Source organism: Polistes dominula, unplaced genomic scaffold (assembly GCF_049000335.1).
Source record: "Polistes dominula isolate Pdom_NZ unplaced genomic scaffold, Pdom_raw_medaka contig_18, whole genome shotgun sequence".
Classification (NCBI taxonomy): domain Eukaryota; kingdom Metazoa; phylum Arthropoda; class Insecta; order Hymenoptera; family Vespidae; genus Polistes; species Polistes dominula.
Window position 1 is genome coordinate 121,339 of NW_028301164.1, and position 14,629 is coordinate 135,967.

The 14,629-nt window shown below is 33.8% G+C and overlaps 1 protein-coding gene across 3 annotated transcripts in view; it reads right to left on the bottom strand.

Moving 5' to 3' along the window:
• Nucleotides 1-13,975, bottom strand: part of LOC107073153 (uncharacterized) — a 25,016-nt gene extending 11,041 nt beyond the window's left edge. Inside the window, exon 1 of one of the 3 annotated variants that reach the window (XM_089178732.1) lies at nucleotides 13,958-13,975. Coding sequence is in view for 1 of the 3 variants with exons in the window: in XM_089178733.1 (XP_089034859.1) it covers nucleotides 3,184-3,193 (10 nt within the window). In the remaining 2 variants the exon portion in view is untranslated. Of the gene's footprint in view, nucleotides 1-3,183; nucleotides 3,295-6,651; nucleotides 7,484-13,957 lie in introns of those variants that run through there. The other 2 variants (XM_089178734.1, XM_089178733.1) reach the window with 2 other exon arrangements.
• Between the last annotated feature and the right edge of the window lie 654 nt (nucleotides 13,976-14,629).

Below are 14,629 nucleotides of genomic sequence, written 5' to 3' on the forward strand. Positions count from 1 at the left end.
TACAATTAAAAAAATGTTGTCTTTTATTTTATTGATATAAATTTGTATTATTTGAATACTTTATTTGATAATAGCGTAACTCGTTTAGGTAATATTTTTTAAATTAGGTTATAAACATGTAAGTACGTTCGTTGTCTCTCTTTCGGTCTGTCGATCTACACACGATACATATGTATGTATGTGTACAATGACTCCGTAATGTATAAGTATTACGTAATTCTTGTTTTCCTATCTCTTTCATAATACATACATTAAATACTATAAGCGTAAACTCGATTAAATAATTTAAAAAAATGAAGATCGATACAACGAGGATCACAATTGGCGAAGTTAAAAATGGAATTCTTTGATAAGAATTGAGAATCGTAATGTAAAATAAATATTATTTCTATTATATCTATATATATCGTCAGATTAAACGACGAATACGTCGTGGGTCGAGGTGATTATAATAAAACTACTAGCGATAATGGCGGTTTACGTATTTGGTGCCATAAGCAGATAACGATTTCTCTGTGTATGTGTATAAAATGTGTCGTTCCATTTAATTCGATTAGTTTTCAACAACACGTTTGTAAACCGTCTTTCTAAACCGAGTTTTAAATCGGAATATTTTCTTCGTTTTTTAAATAAACGGATAAAACGTAAGAATATTAAATTGTGCTAATTAAAAAAGAACAAATATTATTGAATAATTGTACAATTATTAATTTAATTTTAATTTCTTCTTTTGTACCCTAAATCAACTGAAGCGGAAGTTATTACTCTCCTAATAAGAATTGTGGTTATCATTCGTGATAACTGGAGTACTGGTTCGTAAATAAATTGAAAAAGAAATACGTTCGTTATCGGTTATCACCAATCCGAATTGTCATTCCTCGAAGGAAGTTGAGAGAACGACACAAGTCTTGTTGTTCCGCGCACGTGCTCCATTTCACGATTGCGTAATGTTCAGTCGAGTAGAAGCACGTGGCAATCCGCACACGCTTCACCCTTCTCTTCTCATATCCTACCCAATTGTCTTTAATATCAATATTATACATCATGGAATATATATATTCTATTATATTTTCATATTTTCGTCTTGTTTTCTTCTTTCAAATGACGCTAGATTGTTTTTATATCGTTAATCACGTTTTAAGAATTCTTTGATAAGACAAAATAAATATTATACAAAAAAAAAAAAAAATGATCAAATAAAAAATGATTTTGTATTAACGTTGAATTTGGATTAAATACCATTATCCTTCTAGTCGTTTTTTTTTTTTTAAGATTTCAATGAATAAAACGTGATCGACCTTCTATTCGTCACACCAGTGAGTCACTCTTTCAACGGATCTCGATAGTTACCGTATCATTTCTTCGAACGTACGTTTATAATCGTTACGAATCTTTGTCTCTTTTTGCAGAAAGTATCGTGCTACTGCCATTCAACACGTAGGCCTGTTTATTTATCTCTTTTATTATGAGATTTTCATGGAAAGGATTTCAACGTAATAATGGATAAACGAGAAACACGTTATAATATCTTTGTGACGTTCGTCACAAATCTTTACATCATTTTCTGCGCATCGAAGAAATGTCGTTTATAATACGTGAATTTATATATGCGAGAGTTCTGTTTATCGTTTTATAACAACACAATAACAAAAACACACAATTAATCATCGAATCTATGATTTTTCGTTCAATTCAACGTGTTTCATTTTTATTTATACCTTTTAGGTAGTACTTTTAAGGAAAGATCATTTTATTGAAATAATTTGTTGTCTTTTGAAATATTTTTTGTTGTCGGATATTCAACACGCTATCGCGTACCGATTGCATAATGAGCGGGAAACGAAATTGGAGACCGGTTTGAAACGCCTGCGCTGTGCCGATCCGATAACGGTATCAATGCTCTTGCTGTGTTGTTACGTGAACACTGACCGCAATCGTAACGTACCACGACCATCGAGCAACCCGCGGCGGCATTGTGCACATACCTTCTTCGCATACGTACATGTATACGTATTATATATATATATATATATATATATATATATATATATATATATATATATATATATATATTACCTATACACGTTGTATAAGTATCTATGTACAATTACATAAATCGTACGTCCAAGTTCGACGTACTTGAATCTAACGATAAAGAAGAAAACATTTCTATAAATATTATTTTGACCAACTTTAATAAAATAAGAAATAAGCATCGAATCTATTATACAATTTTTATAGATCGATAAAGTTGAAAACATGTAAATTGAGTTGATAGTAAAAGAACGAACGATTATTCGGTGAAAGAAAATTATTCAGCGAAAAATACATACATATATTACATACTTACGTACGTGTACGTATACTCTGTTAGTATTTTAGGGTAATGGGACGCGTAACGGTCGCGCATCCGTAACAAAATGATAAGGAAAAAGGAGAGACGAACCCGGATAAACGCGGCCCGGATTCTAGTTTCTGCAAATGCGTACGAGAGAGAGAAAGAGAGATAAAGAGAGTTAAGAAAAAGCAGCGCGTGCAGAATTTTTCAATGTGTATATCTAACGCGTGCTTTGACGTTACATAATTCTATGTCACGTGGTATACGAGAAGATTGCAATGATTTGGAAAAAAAACCGAATAATATTATTGTAAGAAGAGTAATACAAAATAAATACGAACAAATTCAAGAATAATATTATCTTCCGTTTCTTTTTTTATTCAAGTTATATAAAATGAAATTACGTTGAATTCGGTACTGCATATACTTATTTAAAAAATGATATTAGGAGATGTGGACCGTTGTCGCGATTTCGATTAATTTGTAACACGTGACACAATTCACCTGCGTATATGGCTAGTAACGGACACGTGAGACGAGATAACGTGAAAAGCGATGCGCGAAAGCGTTCACGCTCTTCGTTACATAAGATGCGCACGTGAGAAAGACTTCAGGGACAGTCAAGGTTCTCTTCGCATACTCTCATCAGAGTATATACACACACACACACACACACACACACACACACACACACACATATATACAGAAGCAGCAGAAAGAAAGAAAGAAGGATAGAAAGAGAGAACTAGAGAGAGAGAGAGAGAGAGAGAGAGAGAGAGAGAGAGAGAGAGAGAGAGAAACACTTGATGCACAAATATTATATACATAACATATTATGCACTCACAAGAATACATATGTATAATAAATGATATAATACGTTAAAATATTATTGGATTTTTCATCATTTTCACTCGGAGGCATGAAAAGAGATTATTTAAAAAGATAAAACCAGCACACAACAATCGCAACGCGACAATAACAACAAACAACACTGTGTGATCTAACCATGATGCAAGTCTGGTGCAAAACAGCATACTACTTCGATCGCGCAATTCGTGCACTCTCCACTCTCCTTTTGCATCTTTATGCGACTATGTATGTATGTGTGTAAGTGTTATGGCTGATGCGACTGCTACTCCACTCGCCACGTGACTCCGCTCGACACGTGCAAGCTGTTATGCTCGACCATTCACCTTCGTTGCATAACACGAGCAACGTGAAAAGGTCATCGCGAACAACGGAGTGCCATGATATTTGCTAATACGATCAATAAAATGCGGCTACGCGATCGTCATCCATACTCTTCTATATTACATATAGGAATGTAAAATAGTTTATTAACACCTTGTATAATTTTTCGTTTCAATTATTATTATTATTAGTTTCCTATAATATGCCTGTGGAATTAATTATGCAATGACACGTGAATACAAAAATGATCGATCTGGGAAAAACGAAAGAAATGATTTATAACTCGCGGGAAAAATATTTAAACGATACGAGGAAAATCGGAATCTTTTCATTTTCATCTTGTTTTTTTTGTGATTATAATAATTCTAATAGCGAAACAAAAAGAGATAAAAAGAGTCGCTTTAATAATGAAACATAGTTTTCAAATATCTCAAATTTAAATAATTATTATAAAATAAGAAGACATACATGTGAGCGTTCGTTCGATCGAAATTAATCTAAATACATATTTATATTGAAAATTGGTCTTATAATATAAGAACATCAGAAAAAAAGAAGAAATGTGATAATTCCCATTGATCCTCGTAAAACGTGAACTATCGATCTCGATAATGGCCCACTCTCAAAGTTTGAGACCACGAAACGGGGTTACATAACGGGGGATAATGAATCGAAAGGTGTAAAGGAGAACGCACAGGTTAATCGAGCGTCATCGAACAGGCTGTTTATAGATTCAAGATAAGGATTTTTTTCAGCGCGCTTTGTTTTTTCTTTTTCCCTGAAGTATGACATATATATATATGTGTGTTTGTATGATCGATGAACGGACAGATGATGACGCAACGTATAATCCATGATATCTCATTGTCAGACTAAAGAGAATCTATAAGATGGTAGATAGAATATAGTTTGTTTCATATATCGGGTGACTAATTTAATAATTCAGTTTTTAAGAATTGATTAAAATTTCAAAGATATTTGATATAAGTCGTTATATTTTGATTACAAATAACGAACGTGTGGATAAGGAGTTTTATACAAAAATAAAAGAATAACAATCTAAAAGCATAATGTCTTCTTAGAATATAAGAAAGAATTTAATGGCTTACTCACTCCTTCATCACGTGATAAGTTACGAGCTATGCGTGATGAGTTAATTTCTTTTTTCCGATTAATAGATTAAATTATTGACTGCCCATGTGTGTGGGTGTGATTGAGTGTGATTGAGAGAGTAGTGAAAGTATTGATTGTTATCTAATGCAAGATCATTGAGTAAATGTTTACAGGCTAATAAATGTGTACGTTGTAATTTTGAAAATGTACACATGGATCCAAAATAAGGGTTGATTTATAAGATTTATGCTAACTTTTATTTTTTACCACCCTATATATTTATGTACAAATAATAGACAAGAAATCTGACAAGATTTAATATCAATATCTGCTGGCCCTCATATGGAAGGTAAATAAAAACGTATGAAATGATTTTTGTTCTCTCTTTATCTTTTTCTCTTTTTCTCTTGTTCTCTTGTTCTCTTTTTGAACGATAGATAGGACATATTCGCTCTTGACACGCGTGCGTGCCCTTCGCTCAAAGAGAGTCCATGAGTTTTATCGCGTTCGCTCGGTTTACGCTTCGTCGAGGTTGAGAGAGTTCTGCAAATTAGGCCGTGGCCCACTTTGTGAACGTGCTGCTGCTACTGCTGCTGCTGCTGCAATAGAGCCGTTCGGCCGCCGAGCTGCTTACAATTAACTCTCACAATCAGAGAAGAAGAGAAACAAACAAAGAGTGCGACTAAAAAAATAGAAATAGGAGAGACGGAACTTGCTTACTGTTTCAATCTATATATACATATATATTATAATAGATGAATCAAAATTATCCAGATATATGATTTTTCTTTGTCTACTGTTAATAATCGAAGGAGGATTATACTTACAATAGTTTCCGAAATTTGTACTCGAATAATAAAATGATTCACCCGGTATATCTCGAGGAGTGTTCTTACCGTTGGGAACTATTTAAAGAGACGATGAACGTGCATCCTCGTTGAACCGTCGAGAATATGACGCAACGAGTGGACCGTTGCACGAGACTCCTCCTTAAGGCGAATGCACGCGTTTCAAGAAACGCGCCGAAGTAATCGTAAGGATTCAACTTTGAATACAGACCAAACGAACCGGAAACATTGCACTATTTATATTATTATACTATCTATTTATTTCATTTTGTAATATTTTATTATAAACATATGATTATTGTTGACTTTTCTCTTCGCGCAAGGGAAGGTAAAAAAGACATACAAAGGGACAGTAATAAAGAAAAATATTCGAAAATGTGGTCTGCGATGATATCGAGTACTAATAATATAAGATTTCGACTTGGTAGCAGAATTTTTATTTGGAAAGTGTACAGTCATCAAAGATAGGGGACGAATAAAAAGATAAGATATGCATCGGACTGATGAATCGACGACGAAGAGTATGAAAGAGGGGTACAATGGACATGCATGGTTTATTGTGACAACGAATTGGAGCGAACGTTGCGTCATTCACATTACATTTCGAAGGTCTCGACGAATAATATGACACGTCCGTCTTTTACAGCTTAGTTGCAAGAAATGAATTAGGTGAAAATAACGATTAATTTCGATATAATCTTATTTGGAATCTTCGGAGAAGAAGATGAATCGGATTATTGATTCTTTATATGCAAAAATGTCATCATGAAAATTGGATTGTTTTTTTGAGTTACTTGTTGTATGTTCGTTCTTCTTTACGTTACACACAACGCCGCCGACACGTAAAGAAACAATGAAAAACGCATGGATACACGCACTATACCGATATGTCAGGGACACGTGCAAAAAGGCGCGATATCTTAAACTACGTTACTAACCGCAGACGTGTTTTTTCGATATCGAAGAAAACGGATTTTTAAATGGAACGGGGTGGAAAGAACAAACGTCATTCGTTGCATCGATCGACCTACGCGATCTCCTTCATCGTTGCGTTCTTTATCACGTTTCAGAGTTCATCGTATTGCTTTTAAAATAGAACGATTAAATGCTCGAATAAGTGAAAATAAGAAAATAACTATAGAAGATACTTGTTTACTCACCAATTTTGAAAGATTCTTTCGGATACGATCGCACGTTTAACGGTCGATGCACTTTGCCTCTATGTTGCAAACGTTGTGTTGGATTTGAAGGATCGAAAAAAATCAAAAACAAAAATATGTATAAAACAATAACAAGAAATAGTCTTTTGAAGATTTGTTTTCCCAGATAAGGGGTCCTTGATTACGATTGAAAAGGCTTTACAATCGTGACGACGATGCACGTTTTTAATAAAAAAGTTCACGTAACAACGATATACTCCGTAATGTGGATAATCGTAGTCTGAGTCACTGACATAACGTTAGCAAAGAATCTTTAAAATCCTTCGATTTGGCACCACAAAAAATCTAACGTTCGATCCGTTTGTCAGGAAAATATAATTAATTTCACCACTTAATAATGAAATGTCGATAGATATGTATTAATCCTTTTGTTCACTTAATATCTTAGTTGTCCCTTATGATTCTCGATAATGACAATATCGATATTAAAAATGGAATAATCACGATACACGATCCAAATCTTCTTGTCTTTCTTCAAACGTGAACTTGAACTTTGCTTTAGATACTCGTTGAGTCGATTGTCCTTTCTACCTGAATGAGTGTAGATGGTAATACGACTACAATGAGAATTCCTTTCGGTAAGAGAGAAAATATGCGTATAGTTCGCTTAGTGAATCGAACTAACGTCCAATCGCTTCGCTACCAGGCTGCAAACTGAATGCGCGCTGCGTGAGACCGCCGACTTGGCTCTCTCAATGTCGTCGTCTGGCTTCGAGTTCGATTCGAGAAGGCTGACGCTCGGCGGCGCGTTGGGTTACGCGCGCACTCTGTTACCACTACCTTACATACATAACACACACACACACGCACACACACAGCACACCTAAATATGTATGGATGTATTTCTCTCCTCACCGCGTAAAATGAGGGGACCCTGCCTCTTCTGGCTTTAGTCGTTTCTATTCCTCTATACTCGTGTGTCTTTTAACTTGGAGTGTGTTGTGTAAATATGTGAACAACGTAACGTAGTATGACGAGAGGGCTCCAAGGAAGGAGGACCACGTTCCATGGTGGGGAAAAGTTTATGCCCGGTTTATGCGCTCTACCTCCTTCTCCTCCACCACTTTTCTCTATCAATCCATCCTACGTCGGAGAACTACTCCCACCACAGCCAACGCTACACCCTCGCACGTAAAACCTCTTTTCCCCTCAACCGGTCAAACTCCCCACCTATTACTAGTCATCAAATAGTAGTAGTAACAGCAACAGCACAGCAGCAGTAACATCACATCGTTTTCGTCTTCGTCGTCGTCTTCGTCGTCGTCTTCGTCGTCGTCATCATCGTCATCGTTGCATATAGTTGTAGTTGTTATTGTAGCCGTTGCATTACGTTGAGTTGCGTTGTGTTGTATTGCATCGGCTGCAGTCCTGAGTGGGGGGATAGGCAATGCACAACGAGAACTGGCCACGCGTACAATTAGATTGCATCGCGCAACGACGCTGAACGTTTCGTTCTCTTGCCATTTTTTCAATACTTCTTTCTTCTTTCTCTCTATTTTTTTCTTTTTGCTTTTTTCCTTTTTTCCTTTTTTTACATTCTATCGATTTATTATGCATTTTCAAATATGTTATGAAGCCAAGGTCGACCGATAATTTCATAATCGATCCTCGGAAGCGAAATACATATGTATAATATGATACCTAGGTGTTCATTACTAGAAAACAAATCAATCGATTAGTTACATTAGATTTTTTGTCGATCGATTACTCGATATTACTCGATATTACACGTATTCTTCGAATTTCCTTTCTTTTTCTTTCTTTCAAAAGGAGAAGTTATTTATTTATAAAAAGGTAGAAAAATTCATGGTATACATTCGGTAAAGTAACATGTTAGATTTTTTCTAATATAATTATAATTATCCTTTTATTAATTAATTATAATTCATTTTCGATAGTTTTAGCGTTAAACGGAGTTCGAATATATCTCTTTTAAAACATTGTTATTTCAAGCGAATGAAAAAGAATGATTTACGTTGATTGCTTTTATAAGGTTACAGTTTAATCGTCGAAATCTCGAAAATTGGTCGGCCGTATGAGAAAACAAAGAGAAGACGAGTTCGAGCGCCACTTGGGTGACGACGAGTTCGTTCGTTGTCCGTCCTGCTCTGTTCTCTCTCTCTCTCTCTCTCTCTCTCTTTTCTTTCTTTCTTTTTCCCTCTCGTTGTCTCGTTCTCCTCGCCTCTCTCACGGTCCCTCCATAAACCAAACGCCAGACAACGAGGGCATCAGCCCTAGTGAATCAGCGCCGGTCACCTTCACTTTTTATGCAACTTTGTTAAGCTCCGACCTCGCCCATTCAAACGAAATACATACTTACATATATACTTTTAAATAGTATATATATATGTTACCATTAAAATGTATAATTCAATTAATTCATAAAATAACTAGACGTTTTGGTAGAGTATATAAATAGAATAGTATCGTACATTTAAACTAGTTGTTTTAGGAAATAACAAGGTATGGATCAGATTTCAATTTTATATCTAAATTACTTGTTTAAATATATTTGTTGAAATATCTACTATTGCTTTCTTTCTTTCCTTTAGCTGATCAGTTTAATTATGTCATGCAAAATAGCTAGTTATTTTACGAATTAACGATAGCATATATAAAAGATGGCCGACTGTTTAAAGCATGTTTTATGTTTTTAATAATTTATTCTATTAAGATTAATTTAATATCGATTCTATTCATCCTCTAATGACACTCAAAGAACAGAAAAATAAAGAGAGAGAGAGAGAGAGAGAGAGAGAGAGAGAGAGAGAGAAAGAGAGTTCAGTGATTATTTAATCATTACTGCCTATAGCGATATTGCGTAAATGTGTGTAGAAAAACAAGGATCGATTGAGTACATACATATGTGAACGTAAATGCAAATGTAATACATAAGAGATTTTCTAGTACAGTCGAGGAAAATACGCTTGATATTGCATTAATTACTCCCTCATACGAACTCATACTAGCTTGTTAAAGAACAAAAATAAAAAGAAATAAAAAGAAAAAGAAAAGAAAGGAAAAGATTAAAAGAAGAGAGAAGGAGAAGCTATATTTTATGTGTACGATCGATACGAGATACTTTCTTTTTTCTCATTATATTTATATATATATATATATATATATATAAATTAATGATATATGTGCATGTATACATGTACATATGTATTAACGTGATAGAATTTCATTGCCTTCAATTTTAATCTTACTTCGAGTAATTATTTTCCGACGATACGGTATTGAGTTGTTTACGCGAGTCTCGTTACAATTATTAACTGTTTTACTGGTAACGACCTTTTATATCCAACGATTACAACTATGTTCGATTTTCTACTACGTAATATTTTTCGAATAATCTTTGTAGAAATATTTCATGCATTATTATTATATGCACATGACATATTATTTTAAACTTTTACATTAAGATTAGTATTTTTCTTTAGTTGCATCATGCGAATAAAATGTTATAGGACATAGTTGAATCGTTTGTAAAAAGGGAGAGATACAATTATATAAGAAATATTTCCCCTTTTTATTCTTTCCCTCTGAAGTTCATCTTGTTAATACATCAATGCTATGGATTATAAAATAAAGTTTTTGCATTTTTTCACTTAATCACATATTGACATTTCGATCGATTTGGAAGACTCTAAACTGTAAGAATATAGGGCTTCAAGGAAACTGTTCAAATAATTTGTATTTATAAAAGATTATATATATATATATACAGTTTCATTCGAGTTCTGTTCAAAATAGATGAGCAATTTCTTATAATGAAATTAGATGAAATGAACGTACACATAAATATATCATTTGATCACATGACTCTAGATCTTCTTGACAGCATTTAATATTTATTTGGTGCGAATAATAGAAAGAGAGAGACATTAAAAAGTGAAATAAAAAATGAAAGCAAATAAACAATTTATAACTAGCTCTAGTGATATTATCGTAATAATAATTTGCGAGGGTCGCGTCTCCCTACAGACGTGTTTCGGCAATTTCATTTGCATAGATCGTATACATACGTCGCATTTACGGTGGGCCGATTTGGAATTTCAAGGACGCGCACTTGGAGACGTGCACTGCGTTGCTATATCTTTAGTAACGTCTCTTTTCTCTTTCTTGTGTTCACTCCCGCATTCGGTGCAGTTTCCTCCGCAGGGTGTGCCCGTCGCATGGTTCTATGTTTTGCACTAAAGACAAACGGTTAAAGGACCTTACTTGCCATTCTTAATCAATTCGATTCACGATGCTTTGTTCTTTTATCGTTATGATTATTATTATCGCAATCATTATGCGTTTCTTGTCTCTCCAAAATTCTTCTCTCTCTCTCTCTCTCTCTCTCTCTCTCTCTCTCTCTCTCTAGTATATATTTTTGATTTGTTGACTATCATAGAGGGTCAAAGTCGGGCCGTCATTTAATTTATGCCAATATTATTTTAAATGTCTTTCTAAACGTTTCTTTTTAAATGATTACGAGATTCGCGTGACCAAAGACGTTGATCAAAGATACAATTAATTAACAAGGTGAATATCTTAAACATTTGAGTGATACGTATTAATAAATTTACATATATTTTAATAGTGCAAATATACTCATAATTGCAAATATTGGTACATTTAACGAATATTTCTCAAATTTTATTTGTAATCATTTATAATAATTAATTGTGTAGGTTCGATTGGATGTATTTATGTACCTATACGTAGTTATTTACAATATTGGTAAGGAACTCGTTATCGGACCTTAATCGGTTATTTTTCTTGATGTTGGCCGTAAACTCGCAAGGCCGCCTTAAGACCTCGATATCTAGATTAACGAGAGCTTTCTTCGAAGTTTCGAAATCCTGTTACCACAACTGGTTCGCGGGATATTTTGTTTCTTTTTGATTTTGTGCAGTGTACACGTACAAAAAAGAAAACGAGATAGGGAAATAAGCAAACAGACGAATAGTAAAGAGCAAGCTTGTTTTTCAATTGATTACTTGTGTATATTAACATAAAGATGAAAAAAGAATAAATGTTAGTGTTAAGAATGTTCTGGTTAATAATTTGAAAATAATCAAAAAATAAATAAAAAATTCTCCACCGGATTTCTTGCGCTTGATTTTTATAACGTCAACGTTAAAGTTATCTTTTAAATTTATTTATTTTTCATATATTATAGTGTTGATCTGCTTTCTTACTTTCTCCGTTTATAAAAAGAATGATTCGTGTTAAAACAAAATCCGTTTTGATTAGATAGTATTTAATAAACAAATCAATAACTTTGTGTAACATCAAATGAAATAAATTAACAGTAATTTTACATCTGATGTGTTTTAATTAATTATTACGTTATTTTGTGTGTACAAACTGAATATGCTTTTGAAAATGTGCCAACACGTTAGGTTTTTGAACAATTTAAATTGTTAGATTTTTTATTAAACCTCTAAGTGAAACTAGAATTTTAAGAAAATCGAAAATTTCTTTTTTTTTGCTTACAATGTAAGTTGCTTACAATGTTAGAGTTTTATTAAAATACGGTAAAAGAAGTTTCATAGAGATGACAAGTTCTAAAATACCTTTTCCAGATATCCTGGCTTACAATAATTCCGTGCAGAAGAATGTCTAGTATTAGTTCCTATACGAAACTTTAAGCATTTATAGTAGTATAGTAATGTTTTTTAAAGCATGTTCACTTATGTACTTGTATATATATAAATATGTATATAATACAATAATGATTTCTCTGGGTTGAACGAGACTCTGCTCTCACCTTAACTACGAAGAGACTTTATGGAGAAAGTGTAACTGTTAAAGTAATAGTGACGATGCAGGTGTAATCGAGATTGCGCATGCGAATACCTCGAAGCTGATTGGCGGCTAGTTGGCTTGGCTAGCTCACTAGTTCTTCTTTATAATCAAATTTGCTATATAGTGTAAATATCGCGGGGAAAACTGTTCAATCTTTCGAAACAAGCCTAATTCTAAAATTAAATATTGGATGATTAAATCGATATGGACAAACTAACTCATCAGAATATTTATATTTTTTCATAATGCAACGTTTATAGATCTTTGAAATATAATATCTTACGTATGTACATGAAACGTGTTGATAATTTTCATTGTAACGAAAATGGTTAGCAGTATAATAGTTACGCAAGCAACGTAATAGCTTAGACAAGCAATCGTTGGCATCGAACGTTCTACGGTAAAAATCGTGTTAAGTGAAAAAAACAAATTCTCGTTCGATTTCGACAGAGTTCAATAGCCTCTCAAGCGCCAAATTTTCAAGACGATGTTGTCGTACTGCTGACTTAGCTGTATGTATGCCCGTATCACGAATGTTTCTTGTATGTTTGTATATCGGGTGTTTCAAAACAATAGACTTTTCTACTTGAAACACAATATTGTTTCGATTCGATTCAATATTGTCTAGCATTTTAATAATTTTACAACTCGGCACGTTTTTTAAAACCATTGTCTATAATTTACGTTAAAAATTAAAGAAGTAACACATGTTAAGAAAAAAATATAGAATACAAAATTCACTGTTGTCCTCAAAAAAGACAATGGAGTACAAGGAGTACACACTTTGTTAAATGATATAAACTATCGGTTAACTGATTTTCTATTCATTTATTTGATGTTTATTATTACGTTCTCTCATGTCTATTTTGGTTTCGTTGGAAAGTAGCCTCAGATCCTCGTACGCGTAGTTCGAGGAGATTCTTTTTCGTTGAGCCTGTAGAAAATACGGGAGCCTACTTAGCTTGCGGACGGTACTTTCATCGACCAAGTGAAAGCAATATGAAAGTGCTTGATTGCAAAGTAGAAAGGAGAAATGTACGATAAAAAGACGAAGCCGTTACGTGCGTGTATACCGGTCGACCCATTTGAGATTTGTTGCTGAGCTCGCTCGCGATAGGGAGAAAGACAAGGAGAGAGAGAGAGAGAAAGGAAGAAAGGAAGGAAGGAAGGAAGCAGTCGATTATATATGTGAGACCAACGAGTAAACGCATAGAACAAAAAGGAAACTAGAAAGACAGAAAGAGAGAGGGAACATTCGCACAGCATGTAAAAGTCCTTGATTTTAGTAGCTAAGGTCAATGATCGTGAACATTCAATTCCAAGAAAGGAATTACTCATGTGCTCGTCAATAATTTATTTAAATAATTGCAACCAGTAACTCGTGCCGATTTGGACCTTTCATCCTCGGCATGATTGAGCACTGGAGGGACTTTAAATAAAAACTCACGGTTTATGAAGTTCTGCGATGGCTCCAAAACACTCCTACTTCGCAGCAAGTATTGTAGTTTGACCATGAAAGACGATACTCGATTTGCCATTGAAGAAGATCCATCGAAGATCCATCGAAGAATTCATCCAGCATCTTTGAAAGAAAGAGAATCCATGGTTATATCTGTAAAATAAAATAGAACAGAACGATAAAATATCTAGAATATTATCCAAAATCATATAAAATAAAATCGAATAAAATGTAAATAAAAATGAATACTTACAATGCATTCCTATGGGACGAAGCTCAATGGCATCACGGTGATGCACACCTCGCGTGAATCTAAAAACGCGGTATAAACGAAAATAAGAAACTATAGATGAGTTTCTTATCGCGAATCCAAAATTTTATTACACGACGAACAACACTGACTCTAATTCGCGTTTGATTTTAACTTATTACTCGCCCGATCACTGATTCTAGACTGCACTAATTTAAAGACTGCATTGCTCGCAGTCAAATGCAAGAACAAAAATTTCACTCCTGGTCACTTAACATGGGCCATTCGTGCACGATTGCAATCTGAAACTGAAATAAAAAACAATACTATTAATATCATTACTATTACAGAAAATTATTAAAATTTTCAAGGAATTATTTATTACAAAAATATACTTACTTTAAATCTTT